The sequence below is a fragment of the Chenopodium album genome, chromosome 27 (genome assembly GCF_948465745.1).
Source record: "Chenopodium album chromosome 27, dcCheAlbu1.1, whole genome shotgun sequence".
In the NCBI taxonomy this organism is placed as follows: domain Eukaryota; kingdom Viridiplantae; phylum Streptophyta; class Magnoliopsida; order Caryophyllales; family Amaranthaceae; genus Chenopodium; species Chenopodium album.
Genome location: NC_137860.1, coordinates 31,060,303 through 31,087,063, shown reverse-complemented (window position 1 = coordinate 31,087,063; position 26,761 = coordinate 31,060,303). Strand labels below are relative to the sequence as shown.

The window sequence follows — 26,761 nt, the reverse complement described above, 5'->3', positions numbered from 1 at the left end:
GACCACTTTCCTTTTGTTGGGGCAAGAAGTCTAAGAAGTTAGTGGATTAAATAGGGTTTTTTAGATTGTCAATATTGTTATGCCAAGGAGAAGAATATTTGTGTACCACTTTTAATGTACCTAATATAATTCGTTCAAATGATTTACTAGTCATTACTTTTGTATTTTGACTTTTTATATAATACTGTTCTAAGATTATCATCTTTCAAGTTCTTATCATAAATAGGGAAATGTGCAGGTTTATTGTGTAACCAACTTTGAATAATTATTATGTAACCTCTTCGGTCTATTTTATTTTAGAAATCTTATTTGGTTAAAAAAAATTCTCATACACAATAATTAAATGAGACAAGTAAAATGGGATAGAATAATAATTAATACCGTTAATTACTGATAAAAATTAAAGCGATCCAAGACACTCAAGGTGATCATCATGCAAATTTCATCAAGTAATATAAATCAAATGCATTGCATGCATGTAGAAATAATGTGGCCGGGATTATTTTTTTTTCATTACAAAGTTGATCTTGTAGAAGTATGTAAATAATCCCAACATGTTTTTGTCACTTTTTTCTAAACATAAGGAAAGGCAAAATTGTAAATAGTTAAAACCCTATCATTTTTACTATATGAAAGAAAAGATGCAAGAACCCCTTGAAGTTCAATACTTCATATATGTTTACGCAAATTATTTTAGCTTATTGTAAATATCACACTTTAACCTACATGCATATGAGTAAATTATTTGCTTATATTACATAGAGTATTATGTATTTTCTATGTCTCAAATTTATCTTTTGGTTCGGTTTTCTTCTATAATATAACATTAATTGCATATAAAAAATAAAATAAAAAAAATAAAAAAAAACCCTTCCAAAGATATTATTATGTGATGAATGCAATAATTATTGGACTATGTAGGATAATGTAACATTGCTTGCTAGCTGTGTTAGTTTTCCTTAAATAAATGTGTTGCTAATAGTGGGATTTTGTAATTGTAACCAATCATAGTTGCAAGACTTGCAACTTTACCTATTTGGCTACCTGGTCCACTGGCAATGGATATCCTAGTTGGAGATTTGACTTTGAGCTGACTCATGTTAGAATGCTTTCCCATTTTCGATGACTTGTATAGTCTTTAACTAACCTACATGAAATAGACACTTTCAATACTTAAATACTAAATTAAACACCAATTAGAAGAAGTTTGAATTAAGTTGTGTATCTTTTTAAATTTTAGTTATTTTTGGTGGGAATGTGAGGGAGAAAGCAGTATTTATCTCTCTCTTTTCTAGCAAATACTCCATGTATAAAAGAGAGTTTTTTTTAAAAAAATATTGAATAGCTAGTTAATCTTATGCGTGCAGAAATATTGAGAAAAAAATTAATTCAATTAACTCATTTGATCATTATAGCGATACTATGCATACAAAAATTGATACGTTCTAATTTAGTAAAGAATAAAGTATTTAAATATGACAGGTGACTAGCGACATTCGATAACTAATATTAGACGAGAGAATATAACATATAGAGTGAACAAATTTACACCTTAGAAGCATAGCTATTAGGGGATTGATACAAATATCAGTAAAACTCAATCACTATCAATTTCTATATATAGAGAGCCCTTTTCCATAGGATTACTACCTAACAAATTACTAGTAAGATATTTGATTTTGTCTTTGATTAAGATAAAATAGGTAATTAATTAATACATGACTAGTGTTTCCAATAATACTTAACGACAAAAAGAACCCACCAAATACCACACATTTGATAAGACATTGGTGGAGGATAAAGAGGAGCCACTAAAAGCTATCTTAATCTAGTTTTATTGATTATTTAGGGTTCTCTTTCTTGAGCAATCAAATTGAAGATAATTTTCCTAATTATTTCTTTAAGCTGGCTAAAGAGGCATTATCTTCTTAAGGAGCACAAAAGTACTTTTAATTGCTTGTTTTGATCCTTAGAATTTGACACTTTGATTGTGCTTTTTGTAATCATGGCTTACGTCTATGATCACATTCAATGGCCGTACCACGAACTAGCGGCTGCATGCCTGCATTTTCGCAACATAGTATGAAAATTTAATTGATTATAGCATGGAAATTTAATTAATTACTGACCATAAGAATAAGATTGATATATATCACTAACGAGCTAGTGTCGGATGAGAACGAATTATGAGGGTGTTACAAAAAAAAAAAAGTTGGGGACGGGTTCGTGCAACACCAATATGGAGTAGTTACCAGCCTTTACATGGAAACACAAGGAAAGATACCTGTTGGATGTCGTAAAATGGAAGTGTATTGCTAACAAATTGATAAACACAAAGTCTTACATATGACTGGCCACACCGTTTGGCAGGGATGAAATTACTTCATAATGTAATAAGGGTTACTTGATCGGTGATACAGGGGTTACTTCGTCAGTGTTATAGGGTTACTCAGTTAATGTTATAGGGGTTACTCACTCAGTATTACAGGGGTTAACTTGGTCAGTGTTACATGAGTTAGTTTGTTCTTTTGTAAGTGGTCACACGATGTGGCTAGCTACACACAACATGTGATGACTGATGAATGATGATGGCTTACAATTTTGTTATTTTGGTAAAGAGAAAGGAAACTAAAGCTAGAAAATTACATGAGTCAGAAAACATTTTGTCACAAACATTTTGTCAACTTAATTATATGTTGTAAAGTTATTCTATTTCTTCTTCCTTCCAATTCTTACCTAGCATGTTACTGGCTACTGTAGTAAATTCCGGAGAAACTGAAATAATGTGATGACATTTCTTAGATTGTCCCGGTACTTAATTAGATCAATCAATTATTAATAAAAATATATACAAGTGAATTAACACAAAAAGGTGCAAAACAAAAAACAAGTTACATAATGTTTAAAACCAGATGTTAGTGAACCCCAATGGTTAAATTCGTTCGTATTAAAAATGAGTTTAAAAGCACCGGTCATTCTTTCTTCACTGCAAAGAAAAACAATTACTATCAATCTTTGGGGAAATCAAAAATAAAATCGTCACAGTTTATCATGATTACAATACATGAAGACTCCGTGATTTAATCAATAATGTAGATGACAACAAATTTGATTGACAAAAAATTTAAAACAACCAAAATGTAAAACGTTCCACATTTCTTTAGCACAAGTGTCAATTCACAAAATTCTTTTTTTTAAAAAAAAAATAATGCCAATGTTTTTGCTCTAATATAATACGTAGTAATAATTACAATAAATCGTGGACAAAAAGCCTAGTTTGACCTTCAGGCAAATCCCTGCTAAGTGCTAACTCCAACCAACTACAACGTTGACTTCTGGCTTCTTTATGATGTCGAATTAAAAGGTTGAAGAATGACAAGATAAACCACATGCAAATAGTTTCAAAAGACACCAATATGATCACTATAAAAATTTAAAAAATAAAAACTAAGGTCACTGGTGATTAAGTCTCAAAGTAATAAAAATTACTATATGATATGCAAAAGTTATGAGGGGGGTAAGAATAATTAAGAAGAGAACAAACTGGTTCATCGATAAAGATGACCAAACCAAATCCGACCATGGATTAGCAACGGGCAAATCACATTATTAAGCAAAACCATCTCATATTATAGCATTCATCTGCCAATGCAAGAGTTATAAGGTGATACGGAGTAATGAACACCAGATTGAAGGCAAATAATTTACAATACAACAAATTGTAAAGAATCAAGTCTAGTGGTTTGTGTACAGCAACTAGGTTGAGTTAATAATTGAATAGCACATAATCAATATGCTAAATACATACACAACAAAGAGGAAGTGTCGATTGAGATTCAAAAATCAAGATTGATTTGACCCTGATGTGTCTGCTTGGGAGGGCACTTCACTCCGGAGACTGTTCTCTCTCTTGTAAGGAGCCTTTGCACCCTGAAACAAAGCAAGATTTTGGGAATTTGTTCATGAACCTAATTCTGGAAGTGTTTTGACTCAAAAGAGAAAACCCACAATAACCACCAACTAGTAAGAGCTAGTGTTTGTATCTACACGGAATAGTAAACTACACATTCTAATCTCGAAAGGTTTGCCTAATTTCTGTATAGTATGAATTTCTTCAAAATGCCTGGATCAAGCATATGACAAATGAGAAGATGAAGGTTGGATTTTTTAGGCAATCTCAGTCACTCAAATAGGAACCTAGATATTTTTTACAATGGAGCCAGATTTCAAATGGTGAATAATGGTGATGGTCAACATCCACAATTACAACCTGACTTTTTGAACATGCTGAAAACAGCTCATACTTAGTTTCTAAAGTCCTGTATTACTTTGATAACCTTACATAATCCATGTGAAAGCCTTGTTCCTAATAATTATATGAGGATTTTATCAACATCTTGATTCCCAATGCTTGGATATACCTAGGATACTTAAGGCAGGTTGTTCAGTGGAATTTGTAATCTTAACAATCTTGCTTTTATGCTTTAGTAACAAAGTAAGCCCTAGATGAATGATTAACACTAGCATAATCATACCAACTAAAACATGATAGAATAACTACCACTGCCTAATATGGATCCCACAGGGGAAAAGTTGGGAAGATCTAGATGAAAGCAACCTAATTAACCTGGTAACCTCTTACCAGTAAAAACGCAAAAAAAATACACAACACATATATACAATACAAATAACCAGAAAATAGATCCAGGTTGTTGACAAGATTGATCACACTAAACTTACTTGAAAAATTGTTCCCAGTTTCTTCAATGCCTTAGCACGCGACTTGAGAACATCCTTTGAAACAGTAGTATCCCTTAGAACCTACAATGAACAAAGAATTAAATACAAATCACTTTTCATTGAAGCAGCAACTTCACCGATTTTGGTCTGAATTTCTTTCATGTACCAATTACACCAAAATTTCAAGTAATAAAAATTTAAATGCTATGGGAAAGCATATATCTTTAACAGTATTGCAAGAAAAATGGCAACCTCTTATGACAGCCTTAATTGGAAAAGCAACTGTTTATTTTTTAGGTCAGAAAGAGCATATCATACAAAGTGTAATTACTATGCATCAAAAAAAGATAAATACACCCATATAAATCAAACACAAGTTCGCTTTAGAAGTTTAACCCAAAAATTTCATCTGGTAAGAATATATGATGAAGCTTCACAGGACCCATACATTACTGGTTTTAAATTCACAAAATATCACATATGCACCAAAATGAACATATGAGGCCATAGGTTTGGTCATCCCCTTTTAAAATAAATAGAAAGCTTCACTCTAGATACTTTTCACAGATGCAATTTATCATCTCAGAATGCACCAAAAAATGCCAATTAACCTTGGCATTAGTAATATAACTATACTCACTGCTTGGCAGACACGTGATAAGGTTGTCTCTATATCAATAACATTGAGCTGCCAAAGGGAATTAAGCATGGCATCTTTCTTCTCTTCCATGGCTTTCATCATGTTCTCTTCCTTGTTTTCTCCTTGACTCAGCCGCTTCAAATCTTCTTGTATTTGAATTAATGACACAGCTCCTGCATACCAAAAGTGTGAAGTTATAATTGGAAGTTGGGTGTTAAAGTCTTAGAAGTCAGAAGATCACAAACTCCTTATAAATCTTGCCTACGAATTCTAAGACCATTCTTACCTGAAGCTGCCATCACCTGTGACTTTATCTGGTGTCCTTTGTCCCGAACCCATTCTGCTATATAGGGTACTTTGAAGAACTTTTTATCTTTTCCAATTTCTTTGGCAGCTTGTCTTGTATAAATATAACCAATTGTGTGTAGCATGGCCTCACCAAACACTGTAAACAGAGATCGAGAATTACAAAACTAAATATATAAATAGATTAGCACAATTAGTTTTAAGCAAGCAAGAACAGACTTTACTTTAAGTTATCAATCCATATTATTAAGATGATTTTAGCAATAAAAAAAAGGTGAAATAAAATCTTTAATTGTTTAGACCCAAGTCAAACCCTATACATGTGTGCCTATGAGAAACAGGAACTCTAAATAGGGAAAGAGGAAATATTACACAATACTCCCTTTGTTCCTTTAAGTTATTTCTAATTTCCAGTTCAATTTGTTCCTCAAAGTTTTTCTCACCCTTGATATAATCTTTATGCAGTAATTGTCAGTTCCCTTTCTACAAGAAAAAAAAAAGGGGGGGGGGGGGGGGGGGTGGGGTGGGGGGCGCTCGCTTTTACACACTCTCTTCTTATATCTAGTAAGCATTGCTACTGCAAAGAACTTTAGGGAACAGAGAGAGTACAATATTTGTGAGTGAAGCTTTGCCCCGTACATGGGAGAATGGACTTTATCTGTTCTCAGCACCAGAATGGGGCCCAAAACTTCTTATTATACTGGCAGCACTCATCAGCAACAATTCCCTTTTCAAAATATCCTATTGCATTCACCCAATAAATTCCTGATATCCTTGTGTTTTTATATGTTTTTCTCATCTAAAAAAGATTTCAGTTGATTAAAAGAATTTTAAAAAAAACACCCACATGGTTACAATCTAATAATCCTTTTACAATATCTTGTTTCACTGTCATATTGCCACACAGCCTTAAAAGGCTTACATAGTCACCAAGGGTAAGAAATCTCCTACACCACCCCCCAGAGAACAATGAAAGCTATTGTCTATATATAAATAATACAATATCTCAATCAACAATCGCCTAGTATAAATCCTGACAATACACAAATGCAGAACAAAGAGTTTAGTAAAACTATCCAAAAATCTGATCTTATAAATCTCGGATCTCCTAGAATGGATATCCAATCCAAATGTCAAAAACTTTGGGGTTTAAACATTTTCTTCTTCTTTTTCTTTGTTTTGTTTTTTTTCTTTTGTCTCTTTTTTTTTTTTTTTTTTTTTTTTTTTTTTTTTTTTTGACAACATTAACATTTTCTTTAAAAGAAAGAAGAAAGTATACAAAAATTCTAATTTAAAAGTTTATAATCTTCATAGAAACCTATATTAAGATGTTATGATTTTTTTGTTGATAATACATATTGTTCTTGACAAAATTTAAAGGAGAATGACATAGTGCTTCAGGTATAGGATATCTGAAATTGCACAGAAAAAGTAACATAATGTCAACTACCTAAATCCTGCAGTGCATCTAATATGTATTAAGGGCCATATCTTCCATTGCAATATTCACCAGACCCAGCCTTCTTAATATTCAGCATCACAATCAGATGAAACTGTTGATTTATTCAAACACATGTTTAAAAACCCTTATATGTACTCTGTGATTTTTTGTCATACTTGTATAAAGTTAACAAATTGGTTATGCAAATCTTTTATGACTCAAAGAAACATCTGAAATTTCTCTCCTACGTCTTTAACTCTTCATCTCTTCATCTCTTCATTGTATAAACTGATGTTGTAGTCAGAACTCAAGAACATGCCACGATCACCAACTACAACGAATAACATAATTATAGTAGAAAGTATAATTAAGTATACCAGCTTTTGAGAGATTAGATGCTTCTGATTTAGCCCAATCCACAAACTCATCAATGCGACCATCTACATACGGTTGAAGGCGGTCTTTTAGGGTCACTATGAGTTTTTCTTGCCTTTCTTGTTGCATTGTCTGCAAAGTAACACGGACCAAATCAGCTATGCTTTAATGCTAGAACAATTAATGACGCGTCACAATAATAGAATGGAATACCTTCATCTTTTCCTGAACTTTCTGCCTCCTGAGTTCAGCAGGAATCTGGGGATCCTCTTCTAACTCAACAGATGCTACAGAGGCCAATGCAAGTTGGCCAATATAATCTTCGAAAAAGTCACTTCCAAAAAGCATCCCAAATACTGCTGCTGGATCTACCATGGCATCCCTGACAATGATAGTAAACACAACAATAATCAGGACCAGGAGGATCAGAATGCTGATGATTTGAAATCTATCTTACTGGATAGACTAAGAAGCAAACAAATCAGTCATAAGCGATTTTGTAAATCATAATTTGAAGCAGCTCGACATCTTCCTTCTGTCAACACTTACTGTGGTACACCTGACTTTCCATACTTATCATATGCCTCACGTTTCTCAGGATCACTTAGTACTTGATAAGCCTCACCAAGTTCCTACAATTCCACAAAAGAACATTTGTAAAAGACAAAATCTAGTACATCAAATAAAGATGAAGAACCTCGAACTTGGAGCAAGAGTTTTAAAAAAGTAAAACGTGATAAATACTTAAATATTTCAATCAGCCATTTTATATATTGATAATTTCTTGTATAACCAGTGACTTATCAGTATACCACAGAGGATAATCGGTACCATCAAGTATCATACCTGAAACTTCCGGGCAGCTTGTGGATCTCCGGGATTTTTATCAGGATGAACAAGTCTTGCCTGAGGGAAACAAAAATCATGATTTATATAAGTTCCGCCTAGAGAGACCTCTTTGGCATTAGAATTTAGAAATTTACTAGTGTAGTTGTTAAATCAAACTAAGACGACTTTGTTCTTTGGAGAGGGGGAGGGAGGTGAAAGCGTCATATAACCTTGACACAACAACAACAAAGCCTTAGTCCCAAAAAGATTTGGGGTCATAATAGCATCTCAGATGAAATCTAAAAAAACAGGCACAATCCAAAGAAGCCAACTCACTCACCAATAATAAGGGATGGCGACATGGAAGATGATGTGCAATTTGAAATTAAAGCATGGCCAAGTGAGTAATCTTAACAACATCAACCAAATAAGCATTGATCTCCAAATGCAATATTCTCAAAGGTTGCATATTGAAGTCACAATCTCCTCTACCCCCAAGGCTTTACCTCTAATTGATTCCCACACTCCTGACCTATCTTACTATATCAACTCCATCAACTCATTCTAATCCAACGCAAAAGAAAACATAACATAAGTACTACGAGCATGTTTGGTAATAGTATTTATTGAGTTGAAAGCGGATTCAACTAAACCATTACCGTTACTTAGTGTTTGGTTAAAAGGTCTAGGTGACAATTACCATTTCCAACTAATTGTTACCTCTCTTAAATCAAAGCTAACAATTACCTTTACCCTCCTCAAGCAAAAAGAGAGAAAGTTATGTTTAAGTAATTCCTTTCCATGGTTAAACCGAACATATGAAAGGGTTAAATGATTCCTTTCCCCTCTCTTAATTGTTTCTTTTCCACTCCATTTCTAATATTCATACCAAACACCCCCTACGTATTATAATAAGACTAGCAAAGGCACCCCATTTATCATAGACCCACCTCATATCCACTTGAATATTAGTCCTCAATCACTACATATTGGTAACTCTTTAAATTCACTCCATATCCAGCTTTGATATACGCTGCTGTAAATACTAACTATAAGCATCAAAATCTCCTAAACCAGCATTGTAGTGTAAAATTTGATTACAAAATCGCGTTTATCATTGTTATTAATGTTTACGAATAGTTAATACTTTCTTGCCCCACACGGTCTATATCATACACATATGCCAAACCTAGAAAATTCATGTTAAGTGTTAACCCTCTAATCCTCTATACAATAAGACACTATAGAGTCAAGTCACTTCAATCTACACCATAATTCACCAAAAACCCGGGTTCGAAATCGAATTCTAAAACGATCATATCTCACAAACATTATTTACTACTTGAATCAAATGCAAACAGAACAATCAAAAAATACCAACACACATAAATTCATAAATTAAAGAAAATAAGTTGAAATTGGCAATGTAAAACGCTTGCCTGAACATAGTATGCCTTCTTAATCTCCGTTGGCGTAGCCTCAATCCCAACTCCTAGTAAATCATAATACCCAGTTTCCTTCACCATTTTCTACTGAATTCCCTGCAAATATATAAATTTTATTATTCTATAATACTCTAATTTTAGCAAAATAAAATCAACACAAAAACACCATAAGATTAATAAAAACAAAACAATAACGATGAAAAAACCCTAATTCGATAAAATTCACATACAGAAGATGAAATTAACTACAAATTAAGCATTAAAATCGAGTAAAAATCATGAAATGAGCTAAAAATTGTTACCTAAATTAGCAAAATTAAATAATAAATACTTACCAGAAATTCAAACAATTAGAGATGCACAAAAGATTATATAGAGTGAAAATTAAGGATGAACAAATGTGAAATTAATGCGATCTGTTCTTGACCTTCCCTGAATGTATGATAGATCTGATTATAATTCTGAGAATTTCCTTCAAAATAAAATCAAATCTTATTTGTTCTTTTTTTTTAACTTGGAATGTTGTAGGAAACGACGACGTTTTGGTACATCAGATAGTTCCATGCTGGACGAATAATTTTGGTGGTATGACGTATGATTGTATGAAGGAGATGTCGATAAGGCCAGATGATAATCGACATTTCGAACAATAATACGAGAGTAGTAAAATGTTGTCCAACTAATGTAGTGACGTATTGACGTCCCATATTTTGACGAACAAAGGTTTTTTTTTTTTTTTAAAACGAACAAAGTTGCATACTTACAAAAGTAGCATAACCAAAACCAATGAGTTTTTTTTTGGTGATGGTCACACTTGTCAATAGAATGAATTAAATTCTACATCGTATTATCTCACTTATTAATTAAAGTGTCTTTTCTCCTAAAAGAAGTACTCGTATTAGTTAGCGCTAAATCGCTAATACATTATAAGAGACATTTTATTACATGTGGAAGGGAATCAAGAGATGGTGTATGGGGTTAGCCTTGACATATGCAAAGCTTAAGGATCGTGTTAATTAAATGAAATTTCGTGAAGATAGTTGTAAGAAAGATGGGCCTCGAGGCTAGTTGGTTTAATTTAATCATGAAGTGCGTCAACTCGGTATCGTCGTATTGACTGTGGTTGGGAAGCTGCTCGTCATATCTCTTTAGGAGTTTATGCCTTGTTTAGTTGACAAACAAATTCATGGAATTTTTAATTCCTAGGAAATAGATTAGTGCATGTTTGTTTGGTTGACAATAGTGTAGGAATTGGAACTTCCTAGGAAATTCCACTTCCCACAAAATGAAGGAATTAACTTAACTAGTCCCCCACTCCCCCTTAGGTAAGTGAAACTTCCCATGAAAAGTGGAAATTCCCACATCCAACCAGACAATTTTTGGAAATTCCTAGGAATTACAATTTCATAGGAAACTTCTACTTCATGGAAACTTCCTAGGAATTGAGATTTCATGGAAACTTCTACTTCCCACATCCAACCAAACAAGGCCTTATAACTTGTGTTAAAGCATTCTTTTAAGTCTTGTTTGGCGAAATGTAGATGTGAAGATAAGCATTAGTTGTGATTTAAATTGTAAATTGTATTATGTATCACTTTTTAGCTGTCAACAAATTTGTTAGCTTTGATATGTAGATAGATAGTTTAAGTGTGAATGTTTAATAAATTAGATAATTGATTAATTGTTACGCGTAAAGGTATAATAAATTTAATTTCCTAAAAATTTAGAAAGGGTATTAATGATCAATCACCTTTATTATTCAAAAGTTAATAATTTTAACTTTTAATACTCCTCTGTCCCTAAAAGATCCACTAACACAAAAGTACAATTAAGAAAGTTATCTTTTAATAATTTTAACTTTTTTAACTTTATGGACAATCTTCACGGGTATTAAGAAAGTTAAATAAGAATTCGCAAAAGTACATGTTGAATCCCATTGTAGCCTACTTATGAGTGTCTCATATTGGAGAAAGAGGAGAAAATGTTTCACTTTATAAGGTAGAGGAGTACCTCCTACTATTGCCAATTTGTTTTAGTATGGAAGCTCTAAAGCCTTGTTTGTGGCCCAAACTCTCCTCCTCCTTGTTCAGGTTAAATAACTCTTAGGAATAGTGTGCTACCAATTATACCATCAATATTGTGTGCAAAATGTGTATTTACTTTTTTACCTTCAATAATATGCTTACTATCATTAATACATTTAATGTTTTTTTTTTCATTAAACATATACCATCAATTAATTCGGTTTTTTTAGCAAAATATATGTAATGCTTTTTTTTTATTAATTAAAAAGAAAATTAATGATTTACACTTCATATGATATTATTATTATTATTTAAAATGAAAAAAGAATTGTATGTATGAATAGATGATTTATTACCAACTGCCAAGGGACTATTTTATCTAATTGTTGTTTATGCGAGTTGCAGGGCGTACTTGTTTCTCTTTTTCAGTTTCATATAGTTAATCTCATATACTTATGTAGAATAATTACTAGGTTGGGTAAGAGTATAGACTATCAAATAGTAAATGTTCCGAAAAATTGTTCTACTATTGCATATGTAATTAATGTTAAATTACTTCTTTTAGTATATAATATGTGCTCTATGATTTTTGAATTGTATTTAATCCATTTCTAATTAAGTTTGTAGATGTTTTTGCAATATTACACCGTTGAATAATTGCATAGATGTTACTTGAAGAAAGGTTGTGCAGGAAAAAACGAAAACTTTAAATACACATTCCATTAATTTATCAAATTATTTTCCCTAAAATCCCAATGTTGTGAAAAGTTTAAACACAACCTAATATAGACATCAAGAAAGGGCAAATCACTTCGCGCGCATCGCACGCGTCGACTGCCCTATTATATTGAAAAGGTAAGTTCTTACGAGATAAGTTAATAGGGACAAATTAGCTAATCTATATCTATGTTATATATTAAAAGGCGTTCCTAAAAATGTCAATGTACCACGTAGTTCTTTTTTTTTTGTTGTTTTTTTTTTTTGTTGCGTCATGTTATCTTCCCAACATCTCATGACGTCACATCACTCAAACAATACCACATCACCCAAGCAACCAACATTACTCCATATAAAAACGCTAGGATAAGGAGGATTGAACCATCAACCTCTTACAAGAGCAATAAATAATCTAAGTCAGTTATCAAGTATGTTATTAATATGTTAAAAAAAAAAACTACTAGTATATAAGTGCAAACCACAAGGTTCAATTTTAAAAAATATACTTAAAAAAAAAAATAAATAAAACTCAATTCTAGTTTGACAATGACAAATAGAAATTTTAAAAAGCCTTTTCAATTGGATGTCTACAACAGTAGCAATCCGGGACAACGAACGTCCGAACAGGTTGGACACTTTGAGAGTGGGGGGGAAAAGATAAGGGATCCCCACCCTTAATGTGCCTCTAGTGGGATTGAACCTCCAACCTCAAGGTTAGAAGGTACAATCTTTATCACTAGATCAGATCAAGCTGTAAATAATACCAATAAGTTGCAAATACGAAGTATAAACTGACATATACAGTAAAAAAAATAAATAAAACAATACGGAGTAAATTTTGACCGAAAACTGGATAGTACTGTAATTCACATGTTTCCTTGTAACGGCAATTCGTTTAAGACAGAGGCCTCCAAAGTAGGGGCTTGGTCTAGTCAAGTTCTTGAAGTTGGCGACCAACTTCATGAGTTGTCACCTAACAATAATCGAGGGTTAAAGATAACACAAAGTGGAAAAAAAGAAGAAAAGCTTTTAAAAAAAATCTTTGCATGCACGTAAAGTACTCTTATTGTCTAACTGATCATTATGTTTTCGAGTTGTTTCCTTAGTGTTGCGTGCTTACTTCTACTATTAACAAAACATGCATAACCATGCTTAAATTATTTTACACTTAACTTTATTATTTAAAGCCTGTTTTTGGTTGACAATACATGAAACTCGAGATTTTTTTTTGTTGATTTGCGCAACTGCCGGGGTGTTGCATTCCCCATGGAATAAGTCATACGACTACTTTACCTACTATTACCAGTTTTTTATTGGATTCGGTTACTAATACGAGTATTTTATTAAACTCTGAAGTACTTTGGACAATTACTATATTTACCCGTCTCTAATGAGTAGACAATTCATTACTCACACTAAAGACCTGTCAATTCCTGACCCGATAACTCAACCTGACCCGATTTAAAACCCAAACCCAACCCAAAATCAGTCGTCCGATTTGACCTACTACCTCTAGTTCATATTACTCGCAACAAAAGGGGTATTATTTGTGAGTCATAAAATATTCTTTTGTTGCGAGTAATTCGAATCGGAGGTAGTATTTATTTTTCATATTTTATAATGATCCAAAAGGCTCAACTCAAACGGCACGAAATCTAACCCGAACCCAATCTGTTGATCCGGATTTACAAATATATTACTATTAAGGCCCTGTTTGATTCACCTTAATTTTGCTGAACTGAAATTATTTTTACTGAATTGAACTTATTTTTACTGAACTGAATTTAATTTTACCGAATTGAAATTATTAATACTGAAATTAAATTTTTTTTACTGAACTGAAATTATTTTTACTGGTTTTGTATTATAATTCTTCTTTAAGAAAACTGAATTTTACTGAATTGAACTTATTTTTACTGAACTGAAATTAATTTTACTGAATTGAACTTATTTTTATTAAACTGAAATTATTTTTACTTAATATTATTTTTTTAAGGTGAAAAGAACAGGGCCTAATAAAGAGAAAATTTATAAATATCAATTAGGTCTAAATAAGTAGATTTCACTATCACTTATCTCAATATGTAATAAAATAAATTACCTAAAGTGATATTCCCATCATCCCTACAAAATTGCCCCAAACTCCTAATTAATCTTATTTCATTTTCTTTGATTAGACTAAGAATTTACATCATCTCTTATCTAGCAGCAACAGATTGACACTAAGGGCCTGTTCATATTTACTGAATTAAGCTGAACTGAACTGATTGGAGCTGAACTGAACTGAATTGAGCTGAAATGAATATTTTATGTGAGAGGGAAATTAAGAGCTGAACTGAACTGAACTGAACTGATTGGAGCTGAACTGAACTGAAATTAAGTAAATGTGAACAGGCCCTAAGAAAAACACTACGAGTACAATTTAAAGTGAGATTTATTTAGACGTACTTTATCATACAAATGTGTCCTTTGATCCTTTCCAAAGAATTTTCATAATGTTTTGTTAATGCACAATTTAAAATATTTGATGATAAGCAATCAAAAATTAAATTATGACTTGATGTAATATACTTCTATATGAATATTCTGTAGAGGTTAAAAAGATAAAAAAGGTAAAAAGTTTTTGTAAATTAAGTAGTTATTAAAGTTCTTATAAGTAATTTACTTCCTGCAACAATTACAGGGACATTGTCACATTGGACACAAAAAAATGTCGATGGATGATGAGCACCGAAACTTTATCCAAGAGTAAAAAAAAGTTTGTAAAAGACGGGAAACATGGAGTTCGTAGTAAGGTTTTCTTTTTTAAAAGTCTTCTACGTACAGCTTATCTCTTAGTTGACCATGCTGTACGCGCAAGGAAATACATGGCTTGACAACCACATTTTAACACCCAATTTTTGTATTAATATTGTACTCCGTATTACATTCAAGTAATATGTTTTGATAAAAACAAAACGTCTATGTTGCTATTTAAGAAGAACTTTCTCTCTCTAACCTCTCCTCTCCTCCACCGAAACCCTATCGCCTCCCCCTAATTTTCTCCAGCCATGAGGCTCGCCGGCCGGCGTGCGGCCCACAGCCCATGCCTGGACGTCGGCGAGCCTCCGATCTACTCTTTTAGTTTGTTTTTTCCCTTTCTTTTTCGCGTTTTAGTTTTCGTTGTGGTGTTTTGTTTTTCCGGCCTAGCATCGTGCTCCGTCTCCCTTTTACGGCCGTTCCAGTTCCTCTCCGGCCTTACCGCCGGCTTGCCGCCGGTTTTCGTTGCCGCTTCCCCGCCGTGGCTATGCTCCTCCGTTTTGGCCGTCGGTGCGTCGTTGTTTTCGAGAACGGGGAGGGAGATCCCTCCGAGTCCCTCGCGTAGGGCCGTTCTTAGTCCCTCGCGTAGGGTTGTCGCTGCCGCGGTTCAGGGGTGTGGGGGGTATGGGTTTATCGGGCGGGCCTTGGTGGCTGGGGTCCTATTGTCAGGCGGCTTGTGGGTTGGGTTGGTGAACCTCGGAGCTTTGGTGGTTGTGCTCGGAGTGGCGGCGGGGTGGGTTGTTAGGGTTTTGTCCGTTGTTTTAGTTTTTAAGTTTCTTCCTGTTTTTCGTTTTAGGAGTCTTTGTGTGCTGTTTAGTTTTGTTATTTTTTCTGTCTGTGTGGTGTGTTTGAGTGACATGGGGTATGCAGATCGGTGTACCGATCTTCTGGTGCAGGATTTAAGCCGGGTTTTTTGGCTATGGGGCTTCGGTTGTATCTTTTGTTGGTTTGGACTTAAGGGTTATGCTTCCATGCCGATATCCGTGTTTGAATCGGAGATTGTCTTGTCTATGGTGAAGTGTACGACACCAATTTTGATTTCAGGTCGAGGAGTACGGGATTCTGAGCTAATGAAGGTTCACGTCAGAAACTACAGCATATTGCCAGACCCCCTTGCAAGAGGCTGCATAGGACAGCGTTATATGAGCCAAGGGTACTTAAGAAAGTCATTTTGCGAGTGCAATTGTAGTTTTCTTTATTTCGAACTTGAAATTGGTTCTTTTGTCTTTGTATTGTTCGATTACGATCTCTTATGTAAGTGCCGTATGGCTTATTATTAATGAATTTTATCTCCCCCCTTCAAAAAAAAAAAAAAAGTAATATGTTTTGATTAATCAAAATTTTTCTTTTAACAATTTCTACTATGCCTTGTATTTCTGAATACGTAGCATGAGAGTATGTATTGGTGTGTGATCATGTGAAATTGTGAATTACTAATAGCCTCTTGTTAAGTACAAGAAGTATTGTACAGTAATACATTCTGGTAAGAATTACAAAGTACGAAGTATATGTCACAATCACAAGATTTTGGGATTAATTGCTATTAAGAACGACTTGTGAGCATTTCTTTATCCTCCCTATCTTCCATCCTCTTCAAAAAAAACTTGTCAATAATCTTGACTAGATTTAACCTTTTTGTGATATCGATTCGATAAGGTATATTTTGTTCAGGCTACTTACCTTACCCCCCAAAAAAAAAAAAAAAAAACTTCAATAGTAATATTCAAAGCTTCACAAACTATAAAAAGACTAATTAATTACATCATGTTCTCAGTGTCCCACCTTATGTGAAGGATTGGAGACACACAACACACATCATGTGCTAATTAATACAACTATACAAGTAAATGAACTGAGTACTATTTGTGCTTCAAAATAACTGTATGTCTGTATCATATTGATTTCAGGCAATGATCGATCACTTTTCTTATTTTTAACGGTACTTTTTTTCCATTAACTAATTTAACTATCATATGAGACCAAATGTCAATATGTAAATTGCTATCAAATCATTTTAATAAATACTTGTAGTTTTAATAAGTTTATTTAATCAAAGTGTGCATCTCTATTAAATTGATCATTTTTTTAAATAAGTTTATGTGTATATAACACTATGAGTACATAATGCTTGTTAGAATACCACATAGTTGTGCTAACGATATAAAACAAAAGGCAGTAAAAAAGAAAATAGAGTACTAAATTTGATATGTTTTAGATTAGGTAATCGATCCAAAATCACACTCATGACCAATTTGATAACCATGCCTATCACAAATTGATATATCAAATTGATTATGTTTTATTTGCATTTTTTTTCCTCTCAAAATTCTAATTTTGCTAGTTTGTTTAGAAACGATTTAATCAGCCCTCCTATAAATTTAAATTCTTATATAACATGCACAAAGAATAATGAGTTTAACAACAAAATAAAAGTAAGACATTAGAGAAAATTGATAGGAGTGACACAATACCATATACATAAAAAGGAATCGATGATCAATATATTATGAGACAAGTGAAAAAGTCGAGTGCAAACTATTCTTTAAACTTCACTTAGTGAAATAGATTCTCCAATACATGATCAATTGATCATATGGATCTAAGCTACAAGGCATCAAGTATTTTTTTTGTACCAGTTCCTCTCTATACCATAACCCAAAAAAAAAAAAAAAACACATCCATTTCACAATCACAAAAAGTCATTCGTATTTCTTCTCACAATAAATCAATTTTAAATAATAATTGATTGACATTTGATCAATTCTTCCAACTATATATATTTTCAGTATCCCATTCTTTACAAATTATTGCAAACAATTTAAATAAGTATATATTGTTTTCAACATCAAATTGAAATTCTTTACACTTTACCATTATTTTTGTATTTCTATATGACTAACACTAATTTCTCCCACGAAGCAAAATCATTTTTAATTACAATTAGTCAAATTAATAAATCTCTCCTCATAGCTACTCAATTTTAAATTCAATTATACTTCGAATTGTTTGATTAAATTTCACAATAGTCTCCCATACATATTTAAGGTATCCCCTCACATCTACTTAGAGAATACAATTATTATACAAACACAAACTCCCTCCGTTTTCAAATACTTGCTATATTTTTCTTTTGTGTTCGTTTTTAAAAATTTGCTCCATTACTTTTGCGGTTGTTTTTAAAAACTTGCTCCATTTTCGTTTTCAAATATTCTCAACTAGTGGAACCCAATTTTATTACTTTTAAATTCTCTCTCCTTTAATTTACCTTCCATTAACCCACTATCTCTATGTTTTATAAATTTCTCCAATTTCTCCTAAAACTTTGCGTAGGAGGAGAAATAGAATAAGTCTTTATTTAAAAACGGAGATGGTAAAAAGAACCACAATCCTATTACATCCGAGTATGCAATCCTATTACATCCGATGACCCGAGTGTATAATCGAAATTCTATATTTACCCCGCCCCGATATTTAATTTTGTACTAACCTACAACAGCAACAAGACCAAAAGACGAAGCCAAAGCATTCTGCTAAAAGCCGAGCTTAGGCAAACAGCATAATACCATCCCTCCCTTTCGTCTCCGCTCCACCTTCCAACCATACCGCCACGTGTCAACTAAAAACAAATTCAACCTACGTAGGTCCCACACCAAGTGGGTCCCACCTCAACACTACCTTCCAATCACAGTTCATCTACCCTTCTTTTTTCCTATTTTTCTCTCTCTTCAAATTTCTCTTTTTCTTTCTTTTTTCTCTCTCCTCTTTTTCTCTCTCTCCAAAATCGCCGTCAAATTCGGGAGAATCAGAATTTTACCAGAGTACCAAAATCGGAAGAATTTAATTCATAATTCATATTTTTCTTACAAAAATAAAATTAATTCAAATTTCTTTGACCATATCCTTTTAACCTAAGATCATCATCATCATTGTCAAATTGTCATAGTTTTTGGTATAATTTTGGAAAAATTATCGTTTGGAATTCTGAAAATTTCAGCTCCCTTAAATTTTGGAATCTTTCACTTTCTTCTTTGCTTTCTCTCTCATCCTTAAATTAGCAATTTAGCACCGACAATTCAGGTTACTTGAAATTTCTTCCCCTTTTTTTGTGATCTGGATTTTTGAGCTTTTTTGAGGTATAGGGTTTTTGAATTCTTTTGCTTTTTCGGCTTTGATAAATTTTTTTTGTTTTAATTAGTTAGGGTTTGGGGGATTGACGATTTTAGGGTTTTTTTCTTCGAAATGCAGGCTCCGGTGATGCTAAATTGCTCATAAAAATTGATCGGAAATTTCTAAGAAATGTCGGGACCTCTTGATCGATTTGCTCGCCCTTGTGAGTTTTTCTAATTCTTCAATTTCTTATATATTTTAATTGGATTTTTATTTTTTTAAATTTTTTGTAAAATTATGTTTTTGGGTTTAATTATCTTTAGCTTAAATTTTAGGGTTTTCTTTTTGTTCTGTAACTTCTTTCAATTTGAATTTTTAGCTAATTTATTATTTAGTTTAGGGGTTTTCTCAAAATCAGTAATCATAGGATATTCTTTGATTTTAAAATTAAAAACTATATACATGGATAATGTGAATTTGTATATAATTTGTGGATTTTTTTGGAATTATTAATTTTCTATAAATTTTTGGTGGTAGTGGTTGGGGAAGAAGGGGTAGCTGGTAAAGACGCGTCACATTGTTGTAACAATGCTAATGACAACACTATGAACTATGAAGATATATGTAGGTTTAATTGCTGAGTTAGATTTTAGGTTAGCAGTTGATTAAAATAAACCGAAGCTGTGTAGTTTGATACAAGTGACTTGGGTCTAGTTAGCTGGGTTATGTCCCTTGCGCCCGGTCGAAATTTTTGCTGGGAAGCTGTGTTGTTGAGTTCAACAGGTGGCTTGGGATTTGATGGCATTTGTTTTTTAACAATAGATGGGCTGTAATTTTGATGTTGTGGTATTATATTGAGGTGAAGAAGGCAAAATCCGGGAGTTTTTGAAGTAGTTATGGGATACTTAATGAATGATAGGGTGAAACTTGAAGGATTAGCCACGGGTTTCTCCCCACGCCTTTGTTTTCTTACTTCCTTAACTTATCCCCTGGTCTTATGGAGCCTTTTTGCTTTTACAAGGGCAGTGATTAAAGCGTCTCTTGACGATGGTTAAATTTTCTCTGTCTTGCTTTATATGTTATTGATTTTTGGATAGGAGATGCCAAGAAGGTGTGAAACCTTTCTCCTGTAGCTTGTTTGGTTAGTAATTTAGAAGGGACGGGGAGGAGAGGGTAAGGAAGGGAAGGGGAGGATGGAGAAAAAGAGAGAGGGGTGGGGGTGGGGGGAGAAGAAACGCGGAACTCTCATCTGGATTACAAAGATGATGAGGGAAGGGGAGAGGAGATGTGAATCATTTGATTTGCTTTTAATTTAGCTCAATGCTAAATACTAAGTTGTCAACAGAAAGCTTGGTTTAATCATCCATCAAATACAAGTTTGTCTAACGGAACTCGAATACAAATATGATTGGGGATTGGGGGGTGCATCCTCTCGAAAATAATAAATATGGAATAATAAAAAAAGAAGAATGGGAGCTGTACAGCAGTTAGATCACATGTTTCAGCTTCAAGGCAGAACTTTGAATTAATAGTTGTATTCTACGTCAAATTAGGAAATGATCAGCAAGCAAGTCAGTCATGTATAGTTTCAAGGATCAATGGCAGCAATTTTTTCATAATATAAGCTTTGGACTCTTATTCTTAACAAACGTGGGCTTGAATATCCTCTCCATTTCCCTTCCCCTCCAATGCCTCCATTGCTCTCACCCCCATGATTTGTTATAAGTAAGCCAAATATGCCCTCAATTTCCTATTTTGCTTGTCTTATCTTAAATGTCTGAACTCTTCCCGTAGATTGTGATTTATATGCACAATATGTTATATCAAGATGATTTATTGTTAAAAAAATGTTATCATTTTGAGATGTCATGACTATGCATGTTAAGCTATTAAGTATTTGGCCAAGTGATTTCATTTGCTTTGTTGATTATTTGCATTACTCTTATACCTCCCCCTTGACATTATTTAATTTATTGCAGGTTTTGAGGGAATCTCTGGAAGTGATGAGAGAAGGGAAAGAAAATCTGATTTTGAGAATTCAGAGGATGAGAGGAGGTCAAGAAATTGGTCCTTGAAGAAGAAAGCAATAAATGCATCAACCAAATTAAAACATTCCCTTAAGAAAAAGAGCAGCAGAAGAAAAAGTGATGGACGTGTCAGTTCGGTTTCTATAGAAGATATCCGTGATGTAGAAGAGTTGCGGGCTGTCGATGCATTTCGACAAGCGTTGGTATTGGAAGAACTTTTACCTGATAAACATGATGATTATCATATGATGTTGAGGTGAGCTATCTGTTTTTATGTTTTCTTGATTGTCATTTTGTATATCAACTCTGCAGAGGTAAAATTATGTTTATCTTTCTGTGCAGGTTCCTTAAAGCAAGGAAATTCGACATTGAAAAAGCAAAAAGCATGTGGGCTGATATGATTCAGTGGAGGAAAGAGTTTGGTGTTGATAATATTGTGCAGGTAATAGCTCTTTGTCTATCATTGATGATTATTTTTTATATTAACCCATTATTCTTTCTGATGATATATTGTCTGTAAGCATGCCATTTTTGCTCATCCTATTATAAATTTCATGTTTGACAATTTTATCTGATGTTTCCAGGAATTTGAGTTTAAAGAGATAGATGAAGTCTTGAAGTATTATCCCCATGGCTATCATGGCGTGGACAAAGAAGGTAGACCTATTTACATTGAAAGATTAGGAAAAGTTGATCCAAACAAACTTATGCAAGTAACTACGATGGATCGTTACATAAAATATCATGTCCGTGAATTCGAGAAAGCCTTCTCAATTAAGTTCCCAGCGTGCACCATTGCTGCAAAACGACACATAGATTCAAGCACTACAATCTTAGATGTTCAGGGCGTGGTATGTTGTCTGCATTTACATGCTTTTTCTTTAAAATGTTACAATTTGTATATACGTGTCTAAGCTATACATATTTTTTTTGTTTAAATGAATTCAGGGTTTAAAAAATTTCACAAAGTCTGCTAGGGAACTTGTAACACGTCTGCAGAAGATTGATGGTGACAATTATCCTGAGGTTTGTTCCATTGTTTTTTCGAAGGGAAGAATGAATTTACTAGATTAAAAATTTAGAAGTGACCATAACTGCAGTGGTTTACTTGTGCAGACCCTTTACCAGATGTTCATTGTTAATGCTGGCCCGGGATTTAGGCTTCTGTGGAGTACTGTGAAGTCTTTCATAGATCCAAAAACCACCTCAAAGATTCATGTATGAAAAAACAGATTCTTTTTAGCTACTTATATCGATACGTTCTTTGTGTAGGAGGCTTTATTGGTTGGTTTAATGACATTTTGTTTTCATAGGTTCTTGGCACCAAATTCCAGAGCAAATTACTTGAAGTAATTGACGCCAGGTAATGTGGTCTTATCTTGAAGCATATTTTAAATTGAATAATATAGACCTTCTGCCGCAGCATATGATATGTTATTTGGCTGTAATTTTCTCATAACTTTGTTACTACCATATGCAGTGAGTTACCAGATTTTCTTGGAGGCACTTGCACTTGTGCTGAGCAAGGGGGGTGTATGCTCTCTGACAAGGGACCTTGGAGAACTCCTGAGATATTAAAGGTGTGTTTTTTCTCTTATAAGTTCCTTCTCTGTATCTGTTTTTGCTGCGATGACAATAGTTTCAACTGGCTTAGTATGCAATTGAATTCCTTAAGAAGTTGCATTCATTTATTTTCTTTAGAAATAATCATGGCATGCAATTTCACTCTTCTGCAGATGGTTCTTAATGGGGAGCCACGGCGTGCAAGGCAAGTTGTTAAAGTGTTGAGCAGTGATGGAAAGGTTCTTGCTTATGCTAAGCCTCAGTTTCCAATGGTATGGCTGTTTATGTCTTTAAATGAATGAAATTTCCAATATTTGAGCTTTTGGTTTCAATATTTGACCTACTTTTAAACAGTTAAAAGGAAGTGATACATCTACTGCTGAGTCGGGATCTGAAGCTGAAGATATTGCTTCACCTAAGGCAGCAATGAATTATTCGCATCTGAGGTTGACTCCTGTTCGTGAAGAGGTAAACTTTATACAATCTTTGTAATAGTCTAAATTGCACTATTAGTATCAGATGAAGTCACTTTTTATACTTTGTAATGGACGTGTTAAATTAAAATTTTAAAATGTCCATTTCTTTTGCTTTTGTGACCATATAGGTCAAGGTAACTGGAAAGACAGCCTATGCTGGTAGTTATTCGGGGTATGATGAATATGTACCCATGGTTGACAAGCCCGTTGATGCTGGCTGGAAGAAGCAATCATCCATTCAGAGACCTTTTTCTTCTAAAGGTTAGCACGTTTGCTCAAGATAGCAGTTGTATTTTTATCTATGTAACGTTAATCACTGCGTGTAAATTTCCGAATAACTCTATGACGTGTAGATTGACTTGCTGCTTTAAGGTTCATATTGGCCATGCTATATTCATTGTTTTCAATCAGCCTCCTCTTTTTTTTCATTTTTTCTTTTTTTTTTTTTTTGAAAGAATCAGCTTCCTCTTTTGATGCATTACCAATTTACCATCATAATATCTACATAATTTCCCCTGCCACAGCTGCTGGTAACTAATTACCTGTAAAACTCTTGACTCTTCAGGCTTGGTGTGATTATAAAATCCTGTTTTTATTTTATTTTATTTTTTAATTTTTAATTTTTTATTTATTTTTATTTTCTTAAAATCATCCTGCTGCTTCAGAATTTTGCATTGTTTGCTTATAGAGTACATCTTTAAAAAACTCTTTAGTGGGTTTCAGTATGTGGAAAAAGCCGTGGTCATGGAAAAGTTATCAGCTAATATAATGTGATATTAAATGTTGGCATTTGGTTTATCTTGTAATATATTCATGTAAAAGTTAAGTCCTAACAGAACAATTGTTGTGTTCAATGCAGCGGCACTTCCATTGCCGGATGCAAAGAAGACTCCAAAAGGAATCCGAGATCGTGTGATGATGGTTATTGTGGCTTTCTTCATGACTTTGCTCACAATTTTCCGCTCATTGGCTGGTCGTGTGACTAAAAAATTACCTGATGCATCTCCTATTGATGAGCTTAATATCAAAGACGTCACCTTAGATACAATTCCACAGGAATCTCGTCCCCCGTCTCCGCCTCCAGCATTCACTGAAACTGATCTGATGTCCAATGTACTGAAGAGGCTGGGCGAGCTTGAGGAGAAAGTTGGTACACTTCAATCAAAGCCTTCTGAAATGCCATACGAGAAGGAAGAATTGTTGAATGCTGCTGTATGTCGCGTGGATGCATTGGAGGCAGAGTTAATTGCTACTAAAAAGGTAAAGCTGCTTAATTTGATATTTTGCTTTCTTATAGTAGAGGGGTTGCATATGATTTGCATAGCACATGAAATCTGTTGCTTGTTGATGATTGCATTGAGAATGATGTATGCTGTTTTCTTAAAAGATTGGACCGTGTTGTCCTTTTGAGCAAAAAAATAATGTTGGTTCTGTTATCATCAACTCATCGTAATTTACCTCAGTGTAATTGTAATGTGTCTATATTACATTGTTTGTCTATGTGCTTTTGTCATATTTTTAATCAATGCCAAATTGCTTTAAAATCATGCAGCAGAATGGAGTACAAGTCGTAGAATTGACCTGCCTCATGATTTTTTTTAATTGCCAAGTCACTGTTATGGCCGTTCTTAATGCTATAGCTTATGTTGTCATACCTAACATTAGGTGAAATGCATAATTGTTTAAACAAAATTATATTTGTTTGATCCTTGTGTTGGTGCCAGTTTTGTTAGTGATTAAGGATTATGATGTTGGTGAATGCAAAGTCATACCTAATATTCCTTGCTCGGTCAATAATATTGGATTCATCTAGGCTAGATTTTCCAGTTTACTTAGTATTTGATATTTCTTCCATGGACGTCTTTTATCCCGCAAACTGTTTGTCACTGCAATGGATCAATGATTTAATTTTCTAGGTGTGGACAATATTAACTGAAAAGGGGCTTTGCTGGAAATTGAATTTTATCTTTAAGTCTTGTAGGGAGCTGCAATTTCCTGCAATTAAGAAAAGGGTGTCCATAATACTGTAGTGAAAAAAGTAGGAATTACAGTGAGTACATGCCTGTATGGTTTCTTTGATTCTTTTATGCGCTGTGACTCCGCAAGTAACTTGAAAAATCACGTGTCTTTACAAACTTTAATATGTTCTGCAGTTTTATGGTTTAGATATTGGGTTCTAAATCTCCTTATTTACAGGCTCTACATGAAGCTCTAATGAGGCAAGAGGAGCTGCTTGCTTATATTGATCGTCAAGAAGCAGCCAAGTACCAGGTAATATATATAATTATTCATTTGACTAGTTTTATGAAACTGCTGTATATATTCATCAAGGCTTGTGTTCTTACTGTTATCGCCTCTGTTTTACATTGGGTACAGAAGAAAAAGTTTTGCTGGTGAGCGGATGCATTGAAAGAAGAAACGGGAACGTTGATGATAACAAGAGCTGAGACATTTGCGTAACCTTACCTTTTCTATATGTAAAACTATATCTACTTCATATTTGACAAAACGAGCTACTGCCCGCAACAATGTAAAGAGATGCAGAAAATGTGTATGTAGATTTCACAGCCCCCAGTTCCAACTAAGCGGAGGGTTGAAAAAGAATTACATAATGTTTTCTGAAAACTTGCGTGTGTGTTTATTTCGTTTTAATTACAATCCATCGAATATCCAACGTTGCTATGTCTCTCCGGTTATATGACTTAGTTTTCATGTTATCATCCATAAACCCTTTGTTTTTTTGGTTAAACCATAAACCCTTGATAGTAAGATTTTTATTGTTTGATCTGGGTTTCCACGTTCTCCCTGCTAAAGTAATGTTTGTTCCCGTATAATAATCAAATGATGCCACCAAAAAAAAAGTTAGGGAACATTCTTGATATGAAGCATAATATTAGCATTTCATTGTTTTTGCTAGCTTTTTAGTTCAATTATTGGAACAATAGGCTTCTTTTTGGCCGAACGGAAATAATTTGATAAAATTTCAACGATGCTAGCCAATCTCGTAGAAGTCTTGCGTTGCGTTTGCATATTGCTACCTATGTTCGAAAATGATCATTAGCGAATGCTATCAGGTAATTGGGCAGAAAAACTGAGGGGAAAAGAGTATTCACCGGCGAACAAATTTGTTAGTAATGAATCACTGAATAACCTTGGAACATAAGGTGTTGTAGCTAATCTTGTGATATGTTTCAGGCTGCAAGAAATTAGTGATATTTGCTTACATGTATCTGTAAGAACTAAGAAGTTCCGAAACATCAGGCGTTTATTTAA

At 33.6% G+C, this 26,761-nt stretch overlaps 2 protein-coding genes across 2 annotated transcripts; one reads left to right on the top strand and one right to left on the bottom strand.

The window, feature by feature from the left end:
* Positions 1-3,623: 3,623 nt before the first annotated feature.
* LOC145619419 (chaperone protein dnaJ 10-like) lies at positions 3,624-10,266 on the bottom strand. The gene is made up of 10 exons (XM_081674103.1): positions 10,111-10,266; positions 9,770-9,871; positions 8,349-8,408; positions 8,052-8,134; positions 7,716-7,884; positions 7,505-7,634; positions 5,667-5,825; positions 5,381-5,553; positions 4,741-4,821; positions 3,624-3,930 (listed from the first exon to the last, which is right to left on the bottom strand). Exons 2-10 carry the CDS (start codon positions 9,854-9,856, stop codon positions 3,844-3,846), a joined length of 1,029 nt encoding a protein of 342 aa, XP_081530229.1. The 5' UTR covers positions 9,857-9,871; positions 10,111-10,266; the 3' UTR covers positions 3,624-3,843.
* Positions 10,267-19,043: 8,777 nt separating this feature from the next.
* LOC145621588 (phosphatidylinositol/phosphatidylcholine transfer protein SFH6-like) lies at positions 19,044-26,113 on the top strand. The gene is made up of 15 exons (XM_081676311.1): positions 19,044-19,448; positions 19,561-19,645; positions 21,402-21,705; positions 21,792-21,891; positions 22,034-22,300; positions 22,398-22,475; positions 22,566-22,667; positions 22,763-22,812; positions 22,930-23,029; positions 23,186-23,284; positions 23,367-23,480; positions 23,617-23,749; positions 24,348-24,748; positions 25,685-25,759; positions 25,865-26,113. The coding sequence occupies exons 2-15, from the start codon at positions 19,612-19,614 to the stop codon at positions 25,883-25,885; spliced, it is 1,878 nt and encodes a 625-aa protein (XP_081532437.1). The 5' UTR covers positions 19,044-19,448; positions 19,561-19,611; the 3' UTR covers positions 25,886-26,113.
* Positions 26,114-26,761: the final 648 nt, after the last annotated feature.

What these genes read in the sequence shown, in the direction of transcription:
- LOC145619419 (XM_081674103.1), bottom strand. Translation starts at nt 9,856, where the DNA reads ATGGTGAAGGAAACTGGGTATTATGATTTACTAGGAGTTGGGATTGAG. An exon ending in AGAAGGCATACTATGTTCAG is followed by an intron (nt 8,409 to 9,769) that starts GCAAGCGTTTTA and finishes TGTTTCCCTCAG; the next exon opens with GCAAGACTTGTTCATCCTGA. An exon ending in ATCTAATCTCTCAAAAGCTG is followed by an intron (nt 5,826 to 7,504) that starts GTATACTTAATT and finishes CTCTGTTTACAG; the next exon opens with TGTTTGGTGAGGCCATGCTA.
- LOC145621588 (XM_081676311.1), top strand. Translation starts at nt 19,612, where the DNA reads ATGTCGGGACCTCTTGATCGATTTGCTCGCCCTT. An exon ending in CTTGAAGTAATTGACGCCAG is followed by an intron (nt 22,813 to 22,929) that starts GTAATGTGGTCT and finishes TACCATATGCAG; the next exon opens with TGAGTTACCAGATTTTCTTG. An exon ending in GAACTCCTGAGATATTAAAG is followed by an intron (nt 23,030 to 23,185) that starts GTGTGTTTTTTC and finishes ACTCTTCTGCAG; the next exon opens with ATGGTTCTTAATGGGGAGCC.